General features: G+C 43.1%; 2 protein-coding genes across 6 annotated transcripts in view; one reads left to right on the plus strand and one right to left on the minus strand.

Moving 5' to 3' along the window:
• NUP58 (nucleoporin 58) overlaps positions 1-11111 on the minus strand; it is a 33707-nt gene extending 22596 nt beyond the window's left edge. Inside the window, exons 1-5 of one of the 2 annotated variants that reach the window (XM_059892115.1) lie at positions 10828-11111; positions 5929-6068; positions 2657-2806; positions 1893-2030; positions 184-294 (exon numbers count right to left, since the gene is read on the minus strand). In XM_059892115.1, coding sequence (XP_059748098.1) covers positions 184-294; positions 1893-2030; positions 2657-2806; positions 5929-6068; positions 10828-10934 — 646 coding nt within the window. In that variant the 5' untranslated portion in view covers positions 10935-11111. The remainder of the gene's footprint in view (positions 1-183; positions 295-1892; positions 2031-2656; positions 2807-5928; positions 6069-10827) is intronic. The other variant, NM_001098129.1, reaches the window with a different exon arrangement.
• Positions 11112-17160: 6049 nt separating this feature from the next.
• Positions 17161-21781, plus strand: part of MTMR6 (myotubularin related protein 6) — a 36457-nt gene continuing 31836 nt past the window's right edge. For 3 of the 4 annotated variants that reach the window (XM_059892104.1, XM_059892103.1, XM_059892105.1), the window contains exons 1-2: positions 17161-17304; positions 20882-20998. In XM_059892104.1, the coding sequence (XP_059748087.1) occupies positions 17281-17304; positions 20882-20998 (141 nt within the window). In that variant the 5' untranslated portion in view covers positions 17161-17280. 4 annotated transcript variants of the gene reach the window in all.

Raw genomic sequence — 21781 nt, forward strand, 5'->3', positions numbered from 1 at the left:
CACACCTACAAATCTGAGTCCTTTACAAAAGTAGAATCTTAAATGCATAACACACAAAATTTGTGAAATATAATACAAACTTAAAAACTTCCCTGTTGAATATTTAACCAATAATTTTTCAGACACAAATTTAATTCCCTCAATAGGACTGTTAGAATGTAAAATTACAGTAACATTACTTACTCTTCTTATCCGATGAGCTACTAAAATCTATACCTCCGAGGCCTTCATTGCCAGCAGCTGAAGTAGCTGCTGTAGTTCCCAGAGTCAGGCCTAAAGCACTCTGTCCAAGTCCTACAAACAAGCCAAACATCACTGATAAAGTTCATCACCCTAATACATAATGACTTCCCCGAATGACCAACACACTCAACGCCTTCAAGTTGGATCCCAGCTTATCATCATGCTTGACTTAGACAAATAAAAAGAAACAAGTCCAGAGCATGCTTTGGACAAAGACTGATAATCTCACTTGTACTCAGTGCTATATGAAGTTTGGATGATGTGATTTTTATCAAGAGGGCCAGAATACATCTATTAACTGATGTACATGGACACTAGATTATATTTGATGTTTTTAAAGCATATCAAAGTAGTTTTAGTGTGCACATTTTTCAGGTGATTATTTGTCTTCCAATCATGCTTTGGAATTCTATACTTCAAAATCATCCAGTACTGGATGTATAAATTAACTTGATGGGGGAAATAAGGTATTCAGACAAATCTTCAAGTTGTACATTTTAAATATCTTACAGTTTTACTTGTCAATTATATTCCAACAAAGCTGGGGAAAAAGAAATAATCTAGTATGAATTTATAAGGTTTTTAGTATAATACAAAGCAAACAGTTTTACTATTAATGAAATTTAAAGAACTGATAGAAACTTGCAGTCATCAAAATTTCACATTCTCAAGTTCTTTTGATTAAACAAACAAAAAAGACTTCACTTATTTAAATTCTACTTCACAGACAAAAGGACGTGGAAGAACTAGACTACAGTTAATCTTAAGTCAACAAAGTTAACTTAAGTCACCTTTGAATCAAGTTAAAACTTCAAAGACCCTGCCCTGGTAAATCATTTAAGTCCATGCATTCTCAAGCTGACATAAGTGTGTTCTTTTTAGACAAGACTCTATTTACTTTAAAAACAGAAAACAGCAGAATGTACTGGATAAGAGCATGGGATAAATGAAAACTGGATTTAAATCCTGACAATGTGTGGAAAACACACAGCTGGATAAATGTTATGAATTTTTTAAAAAATCAATGGCACTTTTAGGTTAACGTAACATAGAGTAAGCATTGAATACTGTGTCAACCGAAACTCAACACAGAGATACAAAAGCAACCCTGACTCTTCTATTGTTTTTGTGTTTTGATCTCACTGGAATCTTTGGGAAAGATGTTTAAATATTTATCCTGCAAAGAAATGTATGCTACAGTAATCTAGTGATTTGGTTATTAGAAGATACTCACCAAAAAAAAAAAAAAGGAGACATCTACAAAACTAATAAAATCATTTAATATTTGCTTTTAATGTCTTGCCTTCAAGGCACTCTAATACCCTTTTCTAACATCTGTAACAAAAAGCCATTCCCAGAACCCGGTCAGGGTCAGGAGGTCAAGTTCTCTCACAGTGAATTTAGAGGCTAAACAATTCAGTACTATCCAAGTGCCATTTATTCAAAAGACAAGTTTCTTTGGAACAGTTTACTGACTCTTGAAACAGGTCCTTCTTTGTCTCCTTATCTAGTCATGTTGAGAAAATTTATTTCTAAAATATCAATATAAAATATTGATATCTAAAATATCTAAATTGAATAAAAGATATCCAATTATGTATTAAAAACTTTATCATTCACTCTTCTGGAGAGTAGGTATCACCACTTACCTGATGATGCTGTGCTTGTACCTTGGAAAAGTGAGCCTCCCAAACCAGTCAAGGCCCCCCCTAAAGAGAGGCCTGTTGAGGCAGTGGTAGTTGTGGCTGCTGTTCCACTCAAGTTATTCAGGGTAAATCCTGTGGATGCTATAAAAAGTGAAAACTGTAAGACTTCAAAAAGAACATCATTTCTAAGAACATCATAGAAAATACAAAGCATTTTCTTAAACTGATGTCAAGATATAACTGGCTCTTGTGGAAAACTATTCACTAAAGATAACATTACATATACTTAATAATAGAGAGAAATATTACCTTTAAAGCAAAAACCAGTGACAAGCATAAGCTTTGGTTAATACTAGCATGGTATCAGGTGAGAGAGTACAGACAGTAATAGTTTTCAACCCAGACTACCAACTCCACACTCAAAACCAGATGACTCCTAACCAGGCAAGGTTTATGCACTCTTTATCCTCCCGTCACCAGAATGTTCCTTGAGAACAAAGCAGACAGGAACAGGTTCACACGTGACCTCTCATCCAGTACCCTGCTTTGCTCTGTAAAGAGACCAACTTCCAAGAGGGCCTCTGCTGCTTTAATGCTCAAGGCAGATCTTCACAAACCAGTAATTCAGTGCGTCAACACTGCTGAATGACTGAAGTAAAAATTTTCCCCAACTGAAGTTACTTTTTCTAAAGGTGGACACCTGTGTTCACTAACTGAATGAAATGAGAATAAAACTAGAAAATGCCACTATCCTCCAACAGCCTCACCTGCAGGAGTGGATGTCAGTGCAGACGAGAGCGTGAGACTGCTGGCCGAGGTAGAGGCGATGGGCAGCGCGAAGGGCGTGGCGGACGCTGCGGGTTTGCTGAAGCCTAAACTGAAGCCTATTGTAGATGCAGATGTCGTGGCTGCCGTTCCTGTTTTAAAAAGAATCCCATCAAAAAAAAAAAAAAAAAGAATCCCATCTTACCATAACCATACGCATACTGGTATCAATCAGGACCCTGAAAGTCTAAGATCCTACTTTGTGTAGATAGAACAGATATATACACTTATAAACTAGAGAGAAATCATTCACCAAATCACAGTGGACACCAAAGAGGAAAATCCAACTGAGGTGGTGATACTGGAATTCACCTTCTGCCCCACCTCCAGATTTACCCAGAACAGCGCTTCCCCTTTCTTTTATACTCAACAGAAAAAGTCTTCCTTCTCCAAGACTAAATTAAAACACCTCCTCTGCTGCTGGCAACTCTCCTCCTCTGCTCCCCTACCAGTGCCCAGCTGCCTCTCTTCTCCTCCCCATGCGGCTCCTCCAGTCTCTCCTGTCTGTCTCCTTACCTCAGTTCACTTCTCAAATTAAAGTACAGCTGATTTAACAATGATTCAAGAGTACAGCAAAGTGATTCAGTTTTATAAATAATTTTTTTCTTCAGGTTCTTTTCCATTACAGGTTATGACGAGACACTGAATTTAGTTCCCCGTTCTGTCTATTGATACTTCACACAAACCAGTTGTGTATCTCTGTTCACTTACTAAATCATACTCTATCTGGCTCCATTTTTGCTCTCTCACTTTCTAAAACTTCTTGCCCACATTCAGAATCTCAACTGTAGGTTCATAGGTCCAAGTCGATATCTATCTGAGTCTCCAAAGCTATCTCTGCCTTATGTCCCTCTGGACTCTACATGTCTCCCTATAAAAACTTCCCTAAACTCCCCACAGTCAACTGGGTTGCTAAAGTCTCCCCTGCATTCTGTCAATTCTACTTCAGAGATACCACCACCTCCAGCACATTCTGCTAAATCTCAATATTGAAAGCATCATGCAGACTCAAGGCCACAGCCAGAAGCAGTAGCTCAAAATTATTACACAAAGAAATTATGAATGACCTGCGTTTTGGCTTCTCCTGAAAACTGAGAGAAAAGAAGCCAGAAACCATGCTCCTGGCTTGCCCCCGCCACAACTGGAGTCCCTGCCAGGGTAATGTGCTTTGGACACATATAGGTTCTAAAATCTCACAAGAGGAGCCAACTGCTTGACCGTGTAACCAATCCTGTCTAAAACTTCAGTGGTAAACAGATACGATTTCTGTGGATAACAGGCAAGCAGCATCCAAGTAAAGAAAGTCCACAAATCTTTAATTTATTTCAATTTTAAACCTGCATTTAACTAAATGAATTAACTTTTGTGGTTCCTCACTGTCCTCTCATCTTTTTGCATTATGCCCTGGCATCAAGGTCAAGGCAACTGTCGCCCTGGCTACCCTCATTCCTGGCAGCATATCATGATGGAGAACTATTAGTATAGAGCTGGAAGGGAATCTAAAACCTTTCATTCCAATACCCTCCTTTGATAGATAACTAGCTGCCAGATAGGCAATGGCACCCCACTCCAGTACTCTTGCCTGGAAAATCCCATGGACGGAGGAGCCTGGTGGGCTGCCGTCCATGGGGTCACTAAGAGTCGGACACAACTGAGCTACTTCTCTTTCACTTTTCACTTTGATGCATTGGAGAAGGAACCCACTCCAGTGTTCTTGCCTGGAGAATCCCAGAGACCGGGGAGCCTGGTGGGCTGCTGTCTATGGGGTTGCACAGAGTCAGATATGACTGACACGACTTAGCAGCAGCAGCAGCATGACTGTAAGGCCTCACAACTATTTAGAGGTACAACCAACGCTTAATTCCAAGACTTTTGGCCTAAAGTTTGGTACCTTTTTTCCATTAAAAGGGCTTAAATGACTGAAAAATATAACTGTGAAATAAATTTTGACCAAAAAATTCTGTATTTAAATTTTTTTCTGAATTAGAAAAGGATTACACAGTCATCAATTTTTTTATTTTTTAAACACTCAGATACTGAAAGGCTCTTTGAGAAGTCAGTATCTGTTATCCGTATCAGGTCCTCACATGCTGTCTTCTACAGCCCAACTCTGTGAGAGACCAAGAGTGAGCAAGAAACCACAGATCTGGGACCTCCCCTCAGAAACCCTTACCCAGAGTTAATCCTGAGTTATAGTTTTTGTTATTGCTGGAGACAAAAAGAGAAATAAGCTTGAAGCATCAGTGGAAGACTGCACTCCTTTGCCCTGTCATAGGGGAGGATTTGAAACCACCCTGAAGGAGCTGTAACACTGCAGGTGAGACTGACGGGCAACAAAGTATCTTCCACCACAATCACGATCTAACACTAGCGTTCTTCCTACAGCACTGGTTCCCTTATTACAAGCTGTATATAGTTTGGTTAATTAGGGACTGAGCTGTAAAATGCCAGGAACTACTGCCTATAACAAAATCAGGCAAGGAGAAAAAATAAAAGCTGCTCCCAACAGAGTATCAGCACTGCCTCAAGAGGCACACTCACAGTACTCCCACAGTCCTTCCGTGGCCTCTGTGCGGCTGTGGGAAGTGCCACAGTGAGGCTGGCAGCTCAACACCAAAGGTGGCAACAGAGACCAAGAGGCTCTGTGGGCAGAGGACAAAGGTAAGCAAGGAAGCAAACTTTTAAATGGTGGCGCCAGTGAAACTATTTTTGGCTTATAACAAAATATTTTTTTTATTATTATTAAAATGTCTACCAGAAAGCTTTACCTCCTGCCCTTTCCCACTGAAACTATTGTTTGTAACAGTAAAAAAAAAATCTAAGACATCTCTTTGGGATGTAAATTATAATGTTACAGCAAAATAGGAAACTGACTGTCCCACATATGCTAAATTAATGTCCCAACTCTAAACCTGACTTAATCTTCACTAACGTAAAACACTGTTATGTAATCTAACAAACTTTTGAATTACTTTAATTCATTATATTTAAGATTTATTTTATTTCATCCTTAGATGTATGTGTGTTGTTCCTCCTTCACTGAAGTAAATCACAGTTAATGGCTGGCCCTATTTCTGGCCCTTTCCTATCAGTATTTGCTATTTTTTTAAGTCTACCACCAATGATGATTCTTGTAAAGAGAGAAGACAGAGGACAGAACCTGCAAAGAATGAATATCCCAAACCCACTCCGAGAATGTGATGATCCCCCTTACCTGTGGTCGTTCCTCCCAGAGTGAACCCCGTGGCAGGTTTAGATCCGAAGAGGCTGGTTCCAAATCCACCAGAAGCAGATGTTGTAGCTGGAGTGGCGGTGCTCCCAAGGGTCCCAAAATTGAGCCCCACAGTAGGGTTGCTTGTTTATAAAAAACACAAGGTAAAGTCTACTAGAGCCAATACTCGTTTAAGAGAAATGCAAGCTAGCTCTTCGAAGTTAGTATCTCACGCATCTCCACAGGCTACAAAAATAACTAACAATTTACCTTTAACCAACCAAGCTCAAATATTTTTCTGATCTCTTTAATAATAAATCCACATATAAAATTATCCTTAAAAAAAGGCAACATCATTCTTCAAGAAAAGTAGGATCTAGAGCAGCTAGGATTTCAGATCCCAAGGAGTTATAAACAGGATCACACATATTCTGCTCTCACCAGTTTTTGTTTGAAAGCTGACATATTTTAAAACAACCATAGGAAGTCCTATAAATGTGGATCATTCTCCTTTTGAACTAAGTATGTACAATTCACACTGCTAAGCTCATTTGTCCTTCCCCAACTGCTATGGGAAACACATGACCAGAAACAGAAAACTAAGTCTAAGTTGTCTCCACCACCTCTCTATCACTATATTACCACCACTGGGACTGGGGGTGAGGGACACAAACAGATGTGTCCTGGCACAAGGAACCTGCAAAGCAAAACTACTCTCTACCACGACAATGTGAAACTGGCAGAGGTCAGAGCTGTTCAGAGCCTCTGAAAGCTTAAAAAAGAGCAGCTGACAATGACAAGTAATGTGAACAAAGTTCACAGCTTTTCAACTGTTCTTAGCAAGCTGCAGAGGCTCAAATTTGCTATCTATAAATGGGAAAACAAATTATGAAAACAAGCCAAAATATCTTGACAATCTGAGACTTCAAAAATTATGTAGTCGAGTTGAGAGTGATTATAACCTGTATAACATAAAGGGAAATCCCACTCATCCTATGCCCAAATCTTTATTTCTTCTCTCTCTCCCCTTCCACATAGACATAAATGCCACAACACAACCCAAGGTCAGTTTTAAAAGAATCTTCAAAGCCTGCGGCATTTCAACTAAAGGGGCAGGCAGCAGTGACTGGGCCAGGCTCCAGTACCAGCTCTCTAACCTCCTGGCACTTGTGTGACATAGCCTTTCTGAGCCTCTATTTCCTCATAAGCAAAATGGGAATAACAAGGATTTTCTATAAAGATTTAGAGATTATGAAGAGCACATTAACTTCATTCAATAAATGTTGTTGCTACTGTTATCATAAGGAGCACTTATAAATTCAACTAAACACACTATGTACAAGGTATTACACCAGGAAATCACTGCGAGAGGAATAGAGAGGGAAGAACTTCTTAAGGAAGGAGAACTTGAAATCGGTCATCAGCACTGAGCAGGAAGGAGACGGTGCACCCCGTGTCTGTCCTCATCAGCAATGCGTGTGTGCCCCTGGTACACAGCACAGGGGGCTGGCAGAGTAGGGCGGCAAGGCCTCATCCACAATCACAATCAACTGAATCAAACCACATTCTATGAAACAGAATCAAATTAAGAAAATGTTTATTATGCTCCCCTTGCTCCGAAACAAATCAGCAACTCCATGTTTTTGCTGCTTTTCCATGAACATACAAAAGATACACAGTGAAAGTATGCACATTTAAGACAAGTATTTAAAATTTCTTCACAATTTAAGACAAGTGGAGACACAATGAAGTGTTTCACAACTTCACAAAGTTGAAAGCATTACCAAAGAAAATACATCAAAGTGAAATCTTACTTCACCAGAGAAGCAAAGGAGAAATTTCCCTGTGGCAGAGAAGTTCACTGAAAGAAAAACAAAAAGCTACCCCAAACCTAATCAATTATTGTCTTAAACAATATAATTATCTGCCAATTCCTCAACAGAATGTGTTGTAGAAAAGCCAGAAGACTGAGGCAGATCTGGAATGGAATCTTACCTTCCCTGCTGGCCTTGCTGTGGACTTCAGAGCTAAACTAACAAGTGACATTCACAGAGTAAACCGGCTCATTTCACCCAGCAACCCTTTGAGATAAACAGTATGTTATCATACCCCTTTCCCAGATGTGGGAACTGAAGCTTGGAGAGTAACTTCCCCAAAATGATTTCCCAAAAGAATGTTAGGTCTCCAAACCAGTACTTCAATAGGCAGGTGTTAGACCATCTCTTCTTTTATTAATTTCCCAAGACTTTCTAAAGCATGTATAAATTTTTCAAGTTTGTTAATCATTCAACAATTATTTATAAAAGCCCTTTTATATGGCCAGGCACTGTCACAGGGTCTTGGAGTGATAAATGAGCTTAAGACCTTGACCTCAAGAAGTTTCCAACCAGAGAAATATTTATCATTCATGCAGGTGGTGCTAGTGGTAAAGAACCCGCCTGCCAATGCAGGAGATGTAAGAGATGCAGGTTCAATTTCTAGGTCAGGAACATCCCCTGGAGGAGAGCACAGAACCCACTCCAGTATTCTTGTCTGGAGAATTCCACAGACAGAGAAGCCTGCTGGGCTATACAGTCCATAGGGTTTCGACAAACACACCAAAGCAACTTAGCGCACAACACTGAACATGTATATATTGAGCTCCATTGTGTCTCTTGGAAAACCAGCATGAAAAGATCTCCACCATCATGGAGCTTACACTGTACTGCTGAGATCAGACAATAAACAAGTCAACAAAAAATGAAATGAACTGACCACAACTGTTTAAGTGCTTTGACATCAGGTAAGGGACGGAGACCCCTCTCTGCTGACAGGTCTTGAAAAGCCTCCCTGGGCTGTAACCACCTGAGGCCCACAGCAAGCATCAGCTCAGTACCACAGGTGGCAGGGCAATTCCAAGCAGAGGGAACTGCCCTCAAGTTGGAAGGGGTTTGGCCTTCACCTGAGGAACTGAGAAAACACCCAAGCTGTGTTTTTCAAACTACGATCAGGATCCACCACAGGAGAATAACCAGCATTTAAAAAAAGAAAGGGAAAAAAAGAAAATATGAGTATCAGGTCAAAAAAGAAAAAGATCAAAAGATCAAAGTGCATAGAAAATATCAAAGTGTAAGGGTAGTATCTTTTGTTGAAACTTTGTTTCAGTTACTTATTGGTGTGCCTGCAGGCTTTTTGTGTTTTTTTGTGTTTGTTTTTTTTTTTTTTAAAGTGGACCTATATTACTGAATTGGAGCAAACAAATGAGGTGGGCTCAGGATGTCTGAAGAGGTTCCAGACCGGGTCTGGTGGACCATGCTAAGATTCATTTTTATTTCATTTGGAGAACAGCAGAAAATCATTGATGAAAGGCAATGGCAACAAAAATTTTTAATCACCCTGGCAATAATGTTAGAAAAAAAAAAAAGCTGATGTGAATGCAGCTGAGACAATTGGGATCCCAGGGAACTAGTCAAAGTAGAAGGTGGAAGCAGTTTTCATCTAACATGAGAAAGGTCACTGGTTGAGAACTTGGCAGGAATCTTAAGTATTTTCATAAGAATGTAAGCTTCAGGAGAACAGGACTTATTTTACCACCTAAAAGAGAGCCTATTACGTAGGAGCCTGTTCTACAAATGACAAGAGCCTACAACAGGGTGGTGTCTCCGGAAGTAAAGCAAATGGAAAGTGAGGCATTAAAAAGATCAGGCCTTACTGATTATGAGGGAAGGAGCTATTAGGGAAAACTCCAGATTTCTGACCTCACTGCATAGTCTGTATCCCCCTCCCTTTTGGTACAGACAAAGCTATTGGTTTTGTTTGGTGTGTTTTTTTGGCCTTGATAATCTACAACCACATTCTTCAAGTTTCAGGAGCTATCTTGTAATTCATTCTACACACGCCTCTTGATTTAATGATCTCCTCCACTTTTATGTTCAAAAGATTGAGTTTAAGATTAAATCTCACATCATTAAAAAGATATTTATCTTAATTGCCTCTTTCTGGAGATCAGCTAGCCAAATGGTTGTCACACTTTGCGAGGGGGCGGCGGGGGGTGGTGAGTAGCAGGCTCCACAAAAAACGAAGACGATGGAGCCTACATTTTACAAGACAAGAAAAGAACAATGCGAGTCGACGCAACGCCCTCACCTGCGTGATACTAATTTGCAGAGACTGTTCGAAATTACGACCAATAAGTGCTTGTAACAAGTATTTGAAACAAACAAAAAAACCCCACAAAAGCTCAGATAGGGTTCCATGAAGCACAAAAGGTTTGAAACCGTGTTGAAAATAACCAGGAAATCATTAACGACCCAAACCACATATCCTGCAACGGCGTCTCAATTATCGGGGACAAACTTGACATTGTCCCCCCTTAAAATTTCCTATTGTCTTTTTCTAACCCCAACAAGCTGAGATCCACTCGGCCGCTTGACATTCATGGGCGCCGCAGTAGAGCGCCGGGATGGGCCCAGAGAAGCCGCGATGCCGCCGCAGAGCCTCCCCACCCAGGCCGCCCACCCCCGCCGCCCGCGACCCCCAGGCCGTCCCCAGCCCCTTAGGGAGCCCCCACAGGCCCTTTGTCCCCCAGGCCGCCCCCGACAGGCCCCTCGCCCCCAAGGTCTCCCCCCCACAGGCCCCAGGTCCCCAAGGCCGCCCCCGCAGGCCCCTCGTCCCCCAGGTCGCCCCCCACAGACCCCTCGCCCCCCAGAGGCCACTCGTCCCCTAGGTCGCCCCCCACAGACCCCTCGCCCCCAGAGGCCACTTATCCCCTAGGTCGCCTCTCGCAGGCCCCTCGTCCCCCAGGCCCCTCGGCCCTCAGGCTGCCTCCCGCAGGCCCCCACCCCACTCGCCCCCGCCTTCAGGCCCCAGCCCCCGAGGCCGCCTGCCCCCAGCCCCGCCGGGAAAGAGGCCGCTCGCATTTACCTGGACGTCCCGGTCCCGAAGGAGAAACCTCCGCCCGTGCTGCTCCCGCCAGCGGCCACGGTGGAGGAACCCAGCGTGCTGCTCCCGAAGGAGAACCCTGTGGACATGGCTGCGGGCTCCGCGCGCCCTCGGCACGCTAAAGGGTCGGCACGCCGTTACCGCCTTAAGGCCCAGGTGGGCCCGGCAGCATCGCTCCCGCCGAGCCGCGACCTGGCGCGAACGCCGAGCCCCGCAGCCGCGAAGACAGACTTGAGGGCGGGGTGGAAGCCGCGCCGCGCACGTCTGAGCTGGTCGCGCGCACGCAGCTCCCGAAGCGCTCCCGCCGCGCAGGGGCTGCTGGGAAGGGGCGGGACCAGCGCGCCGCGCAAGGCGCCCTGGGACGGACGAGGGTGGTGCCCGGAGGTCCCGCTGGGATAGGGCTTTGGTTTCAGTTCTGTTGAGTTTCAGTCAGTTCAGTTCAGTTCAATCGCTCAGTCGTGTCTGACTCTTTGCGACCCCATGGACTGCAGCACGCCAGGCCTCCCTGTCCATCACCTACTCCCGGAGTTTAAGTCGGTGATGCCATCCAACCATCTCATCCTCTGTCCTCCCCTTCTCCTCCCGCCCTCAATCTTTCCCAGCATCAGGGTCTTTTCAAATGAATAAGCTCTCCGCATCAGGTGGCCAAAGTATTGGAGCTTCAGCTTTAGCATCAGTCCTTCCAGTGAATATTCAGAACTGATTTCTTTTGGGATGGATTGTTTGGATCTCCTTGCAGCCCAAGGGACCACTAAGAGTCTTCTCCAACATCACAGTTTAAAAGCATCAATTCTTCGGCGCTCAGCTTTCTTGAATCTCAGTTATTGCTTATATCTTTGCCGCCTGCCAGGGAAGATGCGCAGTGGACTGTACGAAAAAAGTTCCGAAGCGAGAACGATGTAAGGGTTCCGTTAAGCAAACCTTACACATAAGAAAAACGGAGTTTTAAAGAGATTCCCTCCGGCAGGAGGATGAGGAAAGGCTTGCTGGCTGTGGTGCATTTGAGTTGCACCAAATGTAGGTGCACCTTGTTTTTCCATCAGAGGTTGTCACGTTACTCTTGCAAAGGATTTTCCTACCTGCTGTTTTTTCCAGTAAAATATATTTTATAAGCAACCGCCGTATTTGCTTTCCAAAACAATTCCCACCAGGACACTGCCTTGATCAGAAACCCAATGACTCTTTCCTTGTGGCACTCAGTGGCTTATAAGTCGCGTCTCTTTATAACCTGACATCTCAAAGCTCCCCTTAATGCAGCATTTTCTCCTGCCTTGAGCTTGGGCTACCTGATATGCACTGAACTGTGTCCCTCCGCAATTCACATGTTGAAAACGTAATCCCCAATGTCCTGGTAGTTATTTGAGATGGAGCCTTTGGGAGGCAATGGCTGGATGGCATCACCGACTCGGTGGACATGAGTTTGGGTGAACTCCGGGAGCTGGTGATGGACAGGGAGGCCTGGCGTGCTGCAGTTCATGGGGTCGCAAAGAGTCAGACACGACTGAGCGTCTGAACTGAACTGAACTGAACTGAAGGCTTAAATGAGGTCGTGAGAGTGGGACCATCATGGCAGGACTGGTTCCCTAATAAGACGACACCAGATACAACACTGTAAAGCAACTATGTATCTGTGCGTGTGCATATTCGAAATGTTTAAATGGATCGGTCCTGTTGGGCTCTGCGACCCCGTGGACTGTAGCCCGCCAGGCTCCTCTCCGTAGGATTTTCCAGGCAAGAATACTGGAGTGGGTTCTGATTCCCTTCTCCAGGGGATCTTCCCAACCCAGGGATGGAACCCGCCTCTCCTGCATTGCATTCTTTACCACAGAGCCACCTGGGAAGTCAAAGCAACCATACTTCAATAAAAATTAATTTCAAAAAAGAGGAAAATTTATTTTAAAGGAAAAAATATTTGTTTTTAATTTATAAAAGTTCTATTTGGTTCTTCTTCATGTCTGCTAGATCATTAAGAAACTATTTTTTTTTTCTCCATACACTGCAGATATTTTCATCATGTCTGATCTCTTTAAACATAATGAGCATAATTTTTTTTTTAACAAACTAAGCCTGGTAATTATAAACTCATTGCCACTTATGCTGTTCTTGCAAATTATCTCTTTAAGAATTGTTTCCTCTTGTGCTATTTTTATGGTAGCTAATGATTTTCCCTGGAAAATTAATTGTAAAGGTTATTTAAAATTTATTATAGAGTGGCATTTCACACACACACACACACACACACAGAAAGGATTTGTGTTTGCTATGCTAACATTCCTTGCTGTCCTTCAGTTGCTAAGTCATGTCCAACTCTTTGCTACCCCATGGACTGCAACATGTCAGGCTTCCTTGTCCTCCATCATCTCCCAGAGTTTGCTCAAACTCATGTCCTTTGAGTCGGTGATGTCATCTAATGATTTCATCCTCTATTGCCCTCACATTCCTAGGCACTAATCCCAAACGTTTAAAATGATATTCACAACCTGAAAGTGTTTTTGAAAGTCTTTTAGGTGGGAGGAATCTAGGTTATATAAATTTATTCAATGACCTTTTTAGGTAAAGGTAAAATGTTAAGGTAAATTTCCTGCAGTATTCTGGGCACTGGATTGGTTGAGACTCCTTCTGGTCCTGGCTTCACATAGGTAGAATCTCCCAATGTGCGCCCTACCTGAGGTGGGCCCTATACTTTGACTCCTGCACTTTGGGTGCTGCGAGAGTGTCAAAAGAGGTACTAAAGTCACCTGATTTGGAAATGGCCCTTTGGCAGGAATTTCTGCATCCTGCTTACCTTTCTGCGTACACACTTTCCCTTCTATTTTGCACTTGTAAGTCCTCACTCTCTTCTTAGTTATTTGGTACTTTATGGAATTTGATTTTCTATTTTATTTATTCATTCATACATTTATTTTGGCCATGCTGGGAGGCATATGGGATCTTAGCTCCCCGACCAGGAATCAAATCTGCACCACCTGCATTGGAAGGGCAAAATCTTAACTGCTGGGTTGCCAAGGAAGTCCCTTGATTTTCTATTTAGATATTATTTTACTTAAAAAAAAAAACAACACAGACTCATCTCCTAGCCTATCAAATTACCACAAATGAAACTTTTAATGGATTTTGAAAAACAAATCAATACAGAACAGTGTTAAGAAAACAGACTCTAGAGTCAGACTGTCTGGCTTTACCTTTGGAATCTAGGCTTTATCTGCTGCATGATGTTGGGCAAGTTACTTTATTGTATTTCACTTTCCTCGTCTTTAAAATGAGAAGGATAATAGTAATTTCCCCATAATACAGATAAAGCACTTAGTACTCTTTCTGACACCTGGTAATCATTAAAGTGTTAGTATTGTTACCTCTCTATGAGAACTGAAAAAAGAGAAGATGAGAAATGACAGGAGAAGAGAAGGGGAAGATAGAGTTTTGATGACACGTGTATGAGGATGTGAAATGGAGAAAATGATAAAACCTTGGGGGAAAATAATACAGAGAAAGGTTTTTACTTGCTTGGACTCATCACATAATTTTTAAGAGATGATGATATTAAACTATGGAGATACCACGCTTTACATCGCAATCCCATAATACTGGAGATTGTGCTGGATTCAGATAAGACTATATAAAATACATCTGATTATTTCCTTAACCTAGACTCATCTACCTCAGCAATATATGAACCGTGAACTTCTGATGTTCAAGCTGGTTTTAGAAAAGGCAGAGGAACCAGAGATCAAATTGCCAACATCCGCTGGATCATGGAAAAAGCAAGAGAGTTTCAGAAAAAACATCTATTTCTGCTTTATTGACTATGCCAAAGCCTTTGACTGTGTGGATCACAATAAACTGTGGAAAATTCTGAAAGAGATGGGAATACCAGACCACCTGACCTGCCTCTTGAGAAATCTGTATGCAGGTCAGGAAGCAACAGTTAGAACTGGACATGGAACAACAGACTGGTTCCAAATAGGAAAAGGAGTACGTCAAGGCTGTATATTGTCACCCTGCTTATTTAACTTCTATGCAGAGAACATCATGAGAAACGCTGGACTGGAAGAAACACAAGCTGGAATCAAGATTGCTGGGAGAAATATCAATAACCTCAGATATGCAGATGACACCACCCTTATGGCAGAAAGTGAAGAGGAACTAAAAAGCCTTTTGATGAAAGTGAAAGAGGAGAGTGAAAAAGTTGGCTTAAAGCTCAACATTCAGAAAATGAAGATCATGGCATTCAGTCCTATCACTTCATGGGAAATAGATGGGGAAACAGTGGAAACAGTGTCAGACTTTATTTTGGGGGCTCCAAAATCACTGCAGATGGTGACTGCAGCCATGAAATTAAAAGACGCTTACTCCTTGGAAGGAAAGTTATGACCAACCTAGATAGCATATTCAAAAGCAGAGACATTACTTTGCCAACAAAGGTCCGTCTAGTCAAGGCTATGGTTTTTCCTGTGGTCACGTATAGATGTGAGAGTTGGACTGTGAAGAAAGCTGAGTGCCGAAGAATTGATGCTTTTGAACTGTGGTGTTGGAGAAGACTCTTGAGAGTCCCTTGGACTGCAAGGAGATCCAACCAGTCCATTCTGAAGGAGATCAGCCCCGGGATTTCTTTGGAAGGAATGATGCTAAAGCTGAAACTCCAGTACTTTGGCCACCTCATGCGAAGAGTTGAGTCATTGGAAAAGACCCTGATGCTGGGAGGGATTGGGGGCAGGAGGAGAAGGGGACGACAGAGGATGAGATGGCTGGATGGCATCACTGACTCGATGGATGTGAGTCTGAGTGAACTCCAGGAGTTGGTGATGGACAGGGAGGCCTGGTGTGCTGCGATTCATGGGGTCACAAAGAGTCGGACACAACTGAGTGACTGAACTGAACTGAACTGAACATCTACTTCTGCTTTATTGACTACGCCAAAGCCTTTGACTGTGTGGGTCATAACAAACTGTGGAAAATTCTTAAAGAGGTGGGAATACCAGACCAGCTTACCTGCCTCCTGAGAAACCTATATGCACGTCAAGAAGCAACAATTAGAACTGGACATGGAACAACAGACTGCTTCCAAATCGGGAATGGAGTACATCAAGGCTGTATGTTGTCATCTTGCTTATTTAACTTATATGCAGAGTACAACATGCAAAATGCCAGGCTGGGTGAATCACAAGCTGGAGTCAAGATTGCCAGGAGAAATATCAATAACATCAGATATGCAGATGACACCATCCTTATGGCAGAAAGCAAAGAACTGAAGAGTGTCTTGATGAAAGTGAAAGACGAGCGTGAAGAAGCTGGCTTAAAACTCAACTTTCAGAAAACTAAGATCATGGTATCCAGTCCCATCACTTCACAGCGAATAGATGGGGAAAAAATGGAAACAGTGAGAGATTTTATTTTGGGGGGCTCCAAAATCACTGTAGATGGTGACTGCAGCCATGAAATTAAAAGATGCTTGGTCCTTGGAAGAAAAGCTATGACAAACCTAGACAGTATATTGAAAAACAGAGACATTACTTTTCCAGCAAAGGTCCGTCTAGTCAAAGCTATGGTTTTTCCAGTATTCATGTGTGGATGTGAGAGTTGGGCTACAGAGAAAGCTGAGCACCGAAGAATTGATGCTTTTGAACTGTGGTGTTGGAGAAGACTCTTGAGAGTCACTTGGAGTTCAAGGAGATCCAACCAGTCCATCCTAAAGGAGATCAGTCCTGAATATTCATTGGAAGGACTGATGCTGAAGCTGAAACTCCGATACTTTGGCCACCTGATGCGAAGAGCTGACTCATTTGTCAAGACCCTGATGCTGGGAAAGATTGAAGGCGGAGGAGAAGGGGACGAGACTATGAGACGGTTGGATGGCATCATCGACTCAATGGACATGAGTTTGAGTAAACTACGGGAGTTGGTGATGGACAGGGAAGCCTGGAGAGCTGCAGTCCACGGGGTCGCAAAGAGTCGGACACGACTGAGCGACTGGACTGAACTGAGATTTTCGTGAAAGAACTGCAGCTCAGACAAAAGCGGAAGTATCGAGATTTGGTGCTGTCCCCTGATAGGGTAAAGGGGCTCCAGGGACTCCCAGTCTCTCCCTCACCCACCGAATGCTCTGCACGGCCGGTCCCCACGACGTGGTCCACGGGGTGGAAGTGCGGGCCAGTAGCCATGGAGAGGACCACGCTTTCCCGGGGATCGGAGAGCCTACACCGGTAGGGGGCGCCGTGCGTCCCGCCGAGGGCCCCGGGCCAGTCCGCTGCCGCTCTGCGCGCCGCGCCGCGCCCTTTCGGCGCTCCGGGGTTTGCGGAAGTGTTTCCAGGAGACGGCGGGTGGGCGGCGCATGCGCGGCGGGTGCGGCGGGCCGGCGGTGGTGCGCGCGGGTTCGGGGGTCCTCCGCTTCACCGTGCGGCGGCGGCGGCGGCGGCGGCAGGTGGGCGCCTCGTCGGGATGGAACACATCCGTACGACCAAGGTGGGTGCACGGCGGTTGGGCGCGGCGGAGGGCCCAGTGGGCCGGGCGGCCTGGGCGGGTTTTCCGTCAGGCATTGGGCGCCGGGGGCCTGCGGTCAGTCCCGAGGGGCCAGCGGCCTCCCCTCGATCACCTGCCCCACCTCACTTTCCCGGGGGTGGCGGTTTCCGGCGCCGCTTCACCCTCAAGGGTCTCTAGAGTCCAGTCAGGTGCACAGACGAGGTCCGGAGAAGGGGAGTGTGACACCACGTCTTAACGTGCCTGAGGGAAACGCTCTGCAGCTGAGCTCACGAAACCCCTCGCTTCAGTGTTGTGTGTGAAGGGCACTCACTAGGGTGATCCTGGGACAGCTGTGAAAACGGAAGGGAGTGACATCAGAATATCGGCGGCTTGCTTGACCGTCGGCAGTGAAGTTCATCTTCAATTTAGGGCGGGGGAGGGGAAAACAAATCGAGATCAGAAGCATTGAATGGCCCACCCGGAGCCTTTAACAAAATCAGGACAAGGACCTCCTGTGAGCCTTGACTCTCCCTCCGGGTTTGAAGCCATCAGTCACTTGTGGCCCATCCTCAAGTTACAGCTCCTGTAGGGAAAAGAGCAGACATCCGTCTTCTTCATCTATCCCAGGGAGAATCTGAGATGGATATCATTAAAATGTTTCTCAAACCTTCCTAAGGCGGATTTATATTAAAGCTTTTTTTTTTTTTTTTTAAAGAAGAAAGAAAAACATGGCACATGCTCTATCTAATAAAATTAAAGATGCTGAAAAGTAATCCCATTGGGAAAAAATTTCTCTTTGTATGTTTAAGAGAGGAAAGGTAAAGTAATTCTGGAATTCAAGTTACTGCCACTTAAAGTTTGAAGATACAAGGGTGCCTAAGTAAAGAGGCAAAGTCGTAGAGGGTGCAGAGGTTGAGAAGAGGACTAGCATACCCTCAGACCAGGGTCTTGTCCTGGTTTCCAGGTTCCAGGTGTGTGTTAGGTAGTAGCTGTGTGCACCATGACTTCCTTCTGTGCCCAGTTGCACCTCTTCATTGCATCTTTCATCCTGCTGGCCAAAGTGTGGAGCACACAATGAAAACATAGTAAAGAGTGAACTGAATTGAAGCAATCAGAGCAAACCCTACTCCTCAGGATTGGTTAGAGGGGACAGAATGTTAGAAAGTGTTTAGGATCCCTTGGCTTATTTTAAATCTTTTCACTTGAAATTTATGATGACTATGTATCTTTGTTTCTATTTCTATGGTTGTAGCAGCCCTCATGCTCTTAAGCTTCTTGCCCATGACTTTCGTAACTACCAGTTGATGGACTTGAATTTTTTAATTTTGTCTTCCCTTTTCACAGTGGACCCATACTGGTGGTTTAGTAAGGTCTTTCTATGAATTTTTTTAAAAAACTAAAAGACTTGTGACTAATTTCTTATAAACATTACTTTTCAAGTGTGCTCCTTTATTTCTTTGGGTTATTTTTCTAGCTTTAGACCACTCCTACTCTCTTAAGTGCCTGTGAATGAACTGCAGTTAAACAGATACTTCCTAGGTACTGTTACGTGTCGGGCCCAGGGCAGTGAGCTGGACAGACCTTCTGAGAGTTGCTTGGTGGACTGGATAGCCTCCTAAATTATAGCTTATTCCTAAAAGGTTTTTGTTTCTATTTTTTGTTTCCAACCTTTTGTTTCTATTACACATAGCCTTCACCTGGACAGTTAATTTGCTGCAAAAGTAACTATAAGTATTGGAAAACTAAAAATAAATTGCTTTCAGTTTATTTAGCTGTTTTGACCTGTGTAGTTTAGTCCCGATCAAGAATTGACTGTCAGTAGTAACTGTATAGCTAGTGATTTGTTCTGTGTTGTTCAGACTGGCTGTATTTGAGAAGTGATAATTACCTGTTATTGAGCAAGGGTATGTCAGAATAGCCAACTCTACAACGTGATTTCACAATATTTACAATTCCCAAATATATTAATTCATACAAAATCATCACTGATCTTTTACCCCTGCCCTTGGGGACGTTATCTCCATTTAGGGATGAGGAGGAAGTCAGCTTCAAGAGTTTAAGCGACCTTCCCAGTTAGCCTGTGAGAGGTAGAGCCAGGATTTACCTCAAAGCTGTCTCACCCACAAACTACACAGTGGCTTTTCCATTGCCTCTCTGCTTTCAGTCTGTTTGTTCAAATGTGTTAATATTAATTCAGAAATCTTAATAATTCTAAGAGCTTTTTCTTCCCCAAACTTCTTCTTGACATAAGTAAATAAAGAAATAGTATTGTCTTTTGTGCTGTTTTAGTCATTTTAAAAATTATTGCTTACTAACCAGAGATGTATCAGATAAAGTATTTTACCTGACTACTAATTAGATGGCTTTATAGTTCTAAAATTTAGGATCAGATATATTATCCTGTTTTGGTCACATTTGGCTTACTAACTGTATAGTGTCAATAAAGATGTCAAGTCTGAATTTGCATTTCTGAAAGTGCATTTCCAGGCTGTATTTGTGAGCAGCTCAGCAGCTGTCTCTTACTTTGAGCTCTAACTTTCCCCTAATGAGAGTCTTGCCAGGAAACAAAGGGAGCTGTGCAGAGACGGTCCTTTTTTATGCATCCTCTTTCCCGCCGCCAGGCCCCAGTGCTTCGGCTGACATCATATGTTTATGCCAAATGGTGTTGTGCTGCTCGTTGTGAGTGGAACGTTACAAAGTGGAATGAGAAGATTTTCCTTGGCGCTCTGTGTATGAAAGACCACTTCCTAGAGCTGGCTAAAGAATGGAATATCCCTTGAAAATCTGATCCCATTGAGGCTCAAACTGAGTTATTTCAAAAGTGATGCTTTCTTCTTAGCTTGCTATGTGCCCCCATTTTTTTTGTAAATGCATGTGCAAAGGTTATTACTAAAGACAGATAATTTGCTTAAGTAGCATTGATACTTTATAATAACCTTTATTTCCATGTATAGGCATTAGTTCTCTTTTCTTTAGAGCACTTTGCTTTAATTGCAGGAAATAAGACAGATGAGCTTTTATATCCAGTTATCACTGTTGACTGACCAGAGTGTCCTTTTTCAGCCGAGCCTCACACAGTTGAGGAGGAGTCAACAGTAGTGGATTCCATTGTTTTAAACATGTTTATGTTTTGATGAGAAGTGTGTGGTATAATAAAGTTAGATTTTTATTTAAGGAAGAAATGGTCCTGAGCAGTGGTAGTTTACTTTCCTAACCCTGGATAATAACGTTATTTACTTCTTGACTTGCCAACGTACAAAATACATTGACTCTTGGATATTGAAAAATGATTATGCTTATTGATACCACACCCCTCCTCCCTGATTCCCTTTCGTATTTATGTTAAATTTCTTACAGAGTTTTTGTCTACAGGCTGTATTTGTTGCTGTAAGTAATACCAATGTTGTTGGTGGCTTATATATTACCCAATACATGTAAAATTTAACTTTCAACCTTAAGTAATCTCATCTTTTTGAACAGAAGGAGGAAGCAGTTTGAAACTGTACATTTAAGTACTGAGATAAAAAGAAAAAGAATTTATATGACTTTGTAATGAGAAATAACACTTTCTCTTTTTCAGGTTGAGCAAGTGAAGTTACTTGACCGGTTCAGTACCAGCAACAAGTCGTTAACAGGAACACTGTATCTCACAGCCACGCATCTGCTGTTCATAGATGCTCATCAGAAAGAAACCTGGGTGAGGAGGGCCTGTGCTGCGCTCGTCACTGTACTTATAGTGATGGACTCGCACCATGTTTTCTCTGAACATGTGCAAAAAATGCTCCTGTTGGCTGGCTGTCTTAACTGAGGAAATTTCACAGTCATGTGATTACATCTGCCCTCCTTTTTTTTTTTTTTTGCCCTCCTTTTTAAATAAAGCAGTGGTGTCACTGGAGTGAGTGGCATTCTTTCTCAGTGGTGAATTCTAAGCGAAGGCCAGAAACCGCACTCAAAGTTCCCAGGTGAAGAGTTAGAGCTGCCTCATCCCAGTAGGTCGGGGCAGCGCAGCACTGTGTGAAGGAGCTTGACTCGTCCTGAGGACCCGAAAGTCGGCTGTTGTCAGCAGAACTTAGGGATGCGGGGGGACTTGAAGCGAGGCTAGGGGAATGGGGAATAGCATGACTAGACGGCAACAAGTCTAGTTTTTTTATAATTGCCTTTTATTTTTTAATTTATTACTACATTGAATATTGTTGATTTACAGTGTTTTGTTTTTTTCTGTTGTCCAGCACAGTGACTCAGCTTTATGTTTACATACATACGTGTATTCTTTTCCATTGTGATTTGTTACAGGATACTGAATATAGTTTCCCGTGCTGTACAGTGGGACCTTGTTTATCCATCCTATATGTAATAGTTTGCATCTGCTAATTCCAAACTCCCACTCCTTTCCACCCCTACCTCTCTGCCCCCTTGGCAAACACAAGTTTGTTTTCTATGTCTGTGAGCCTTTTTTTGTTTTGTAGATATGTTGATTTTT

Source organism: Bos taurus, chromosome 12 (assembly GCF_002263795.3).
Source record: "Bos taurus isolate L1 Dominette 01449 registration number 42190680 breed Hereford chromosome 12, ARS-UCD2.0, whole genome shotgun sequence".
NCBI lineage: Eukaryota > Metazoa > Chordata > Mammalia > Artiodactyla > Bovidae > Bos > Bos taurus.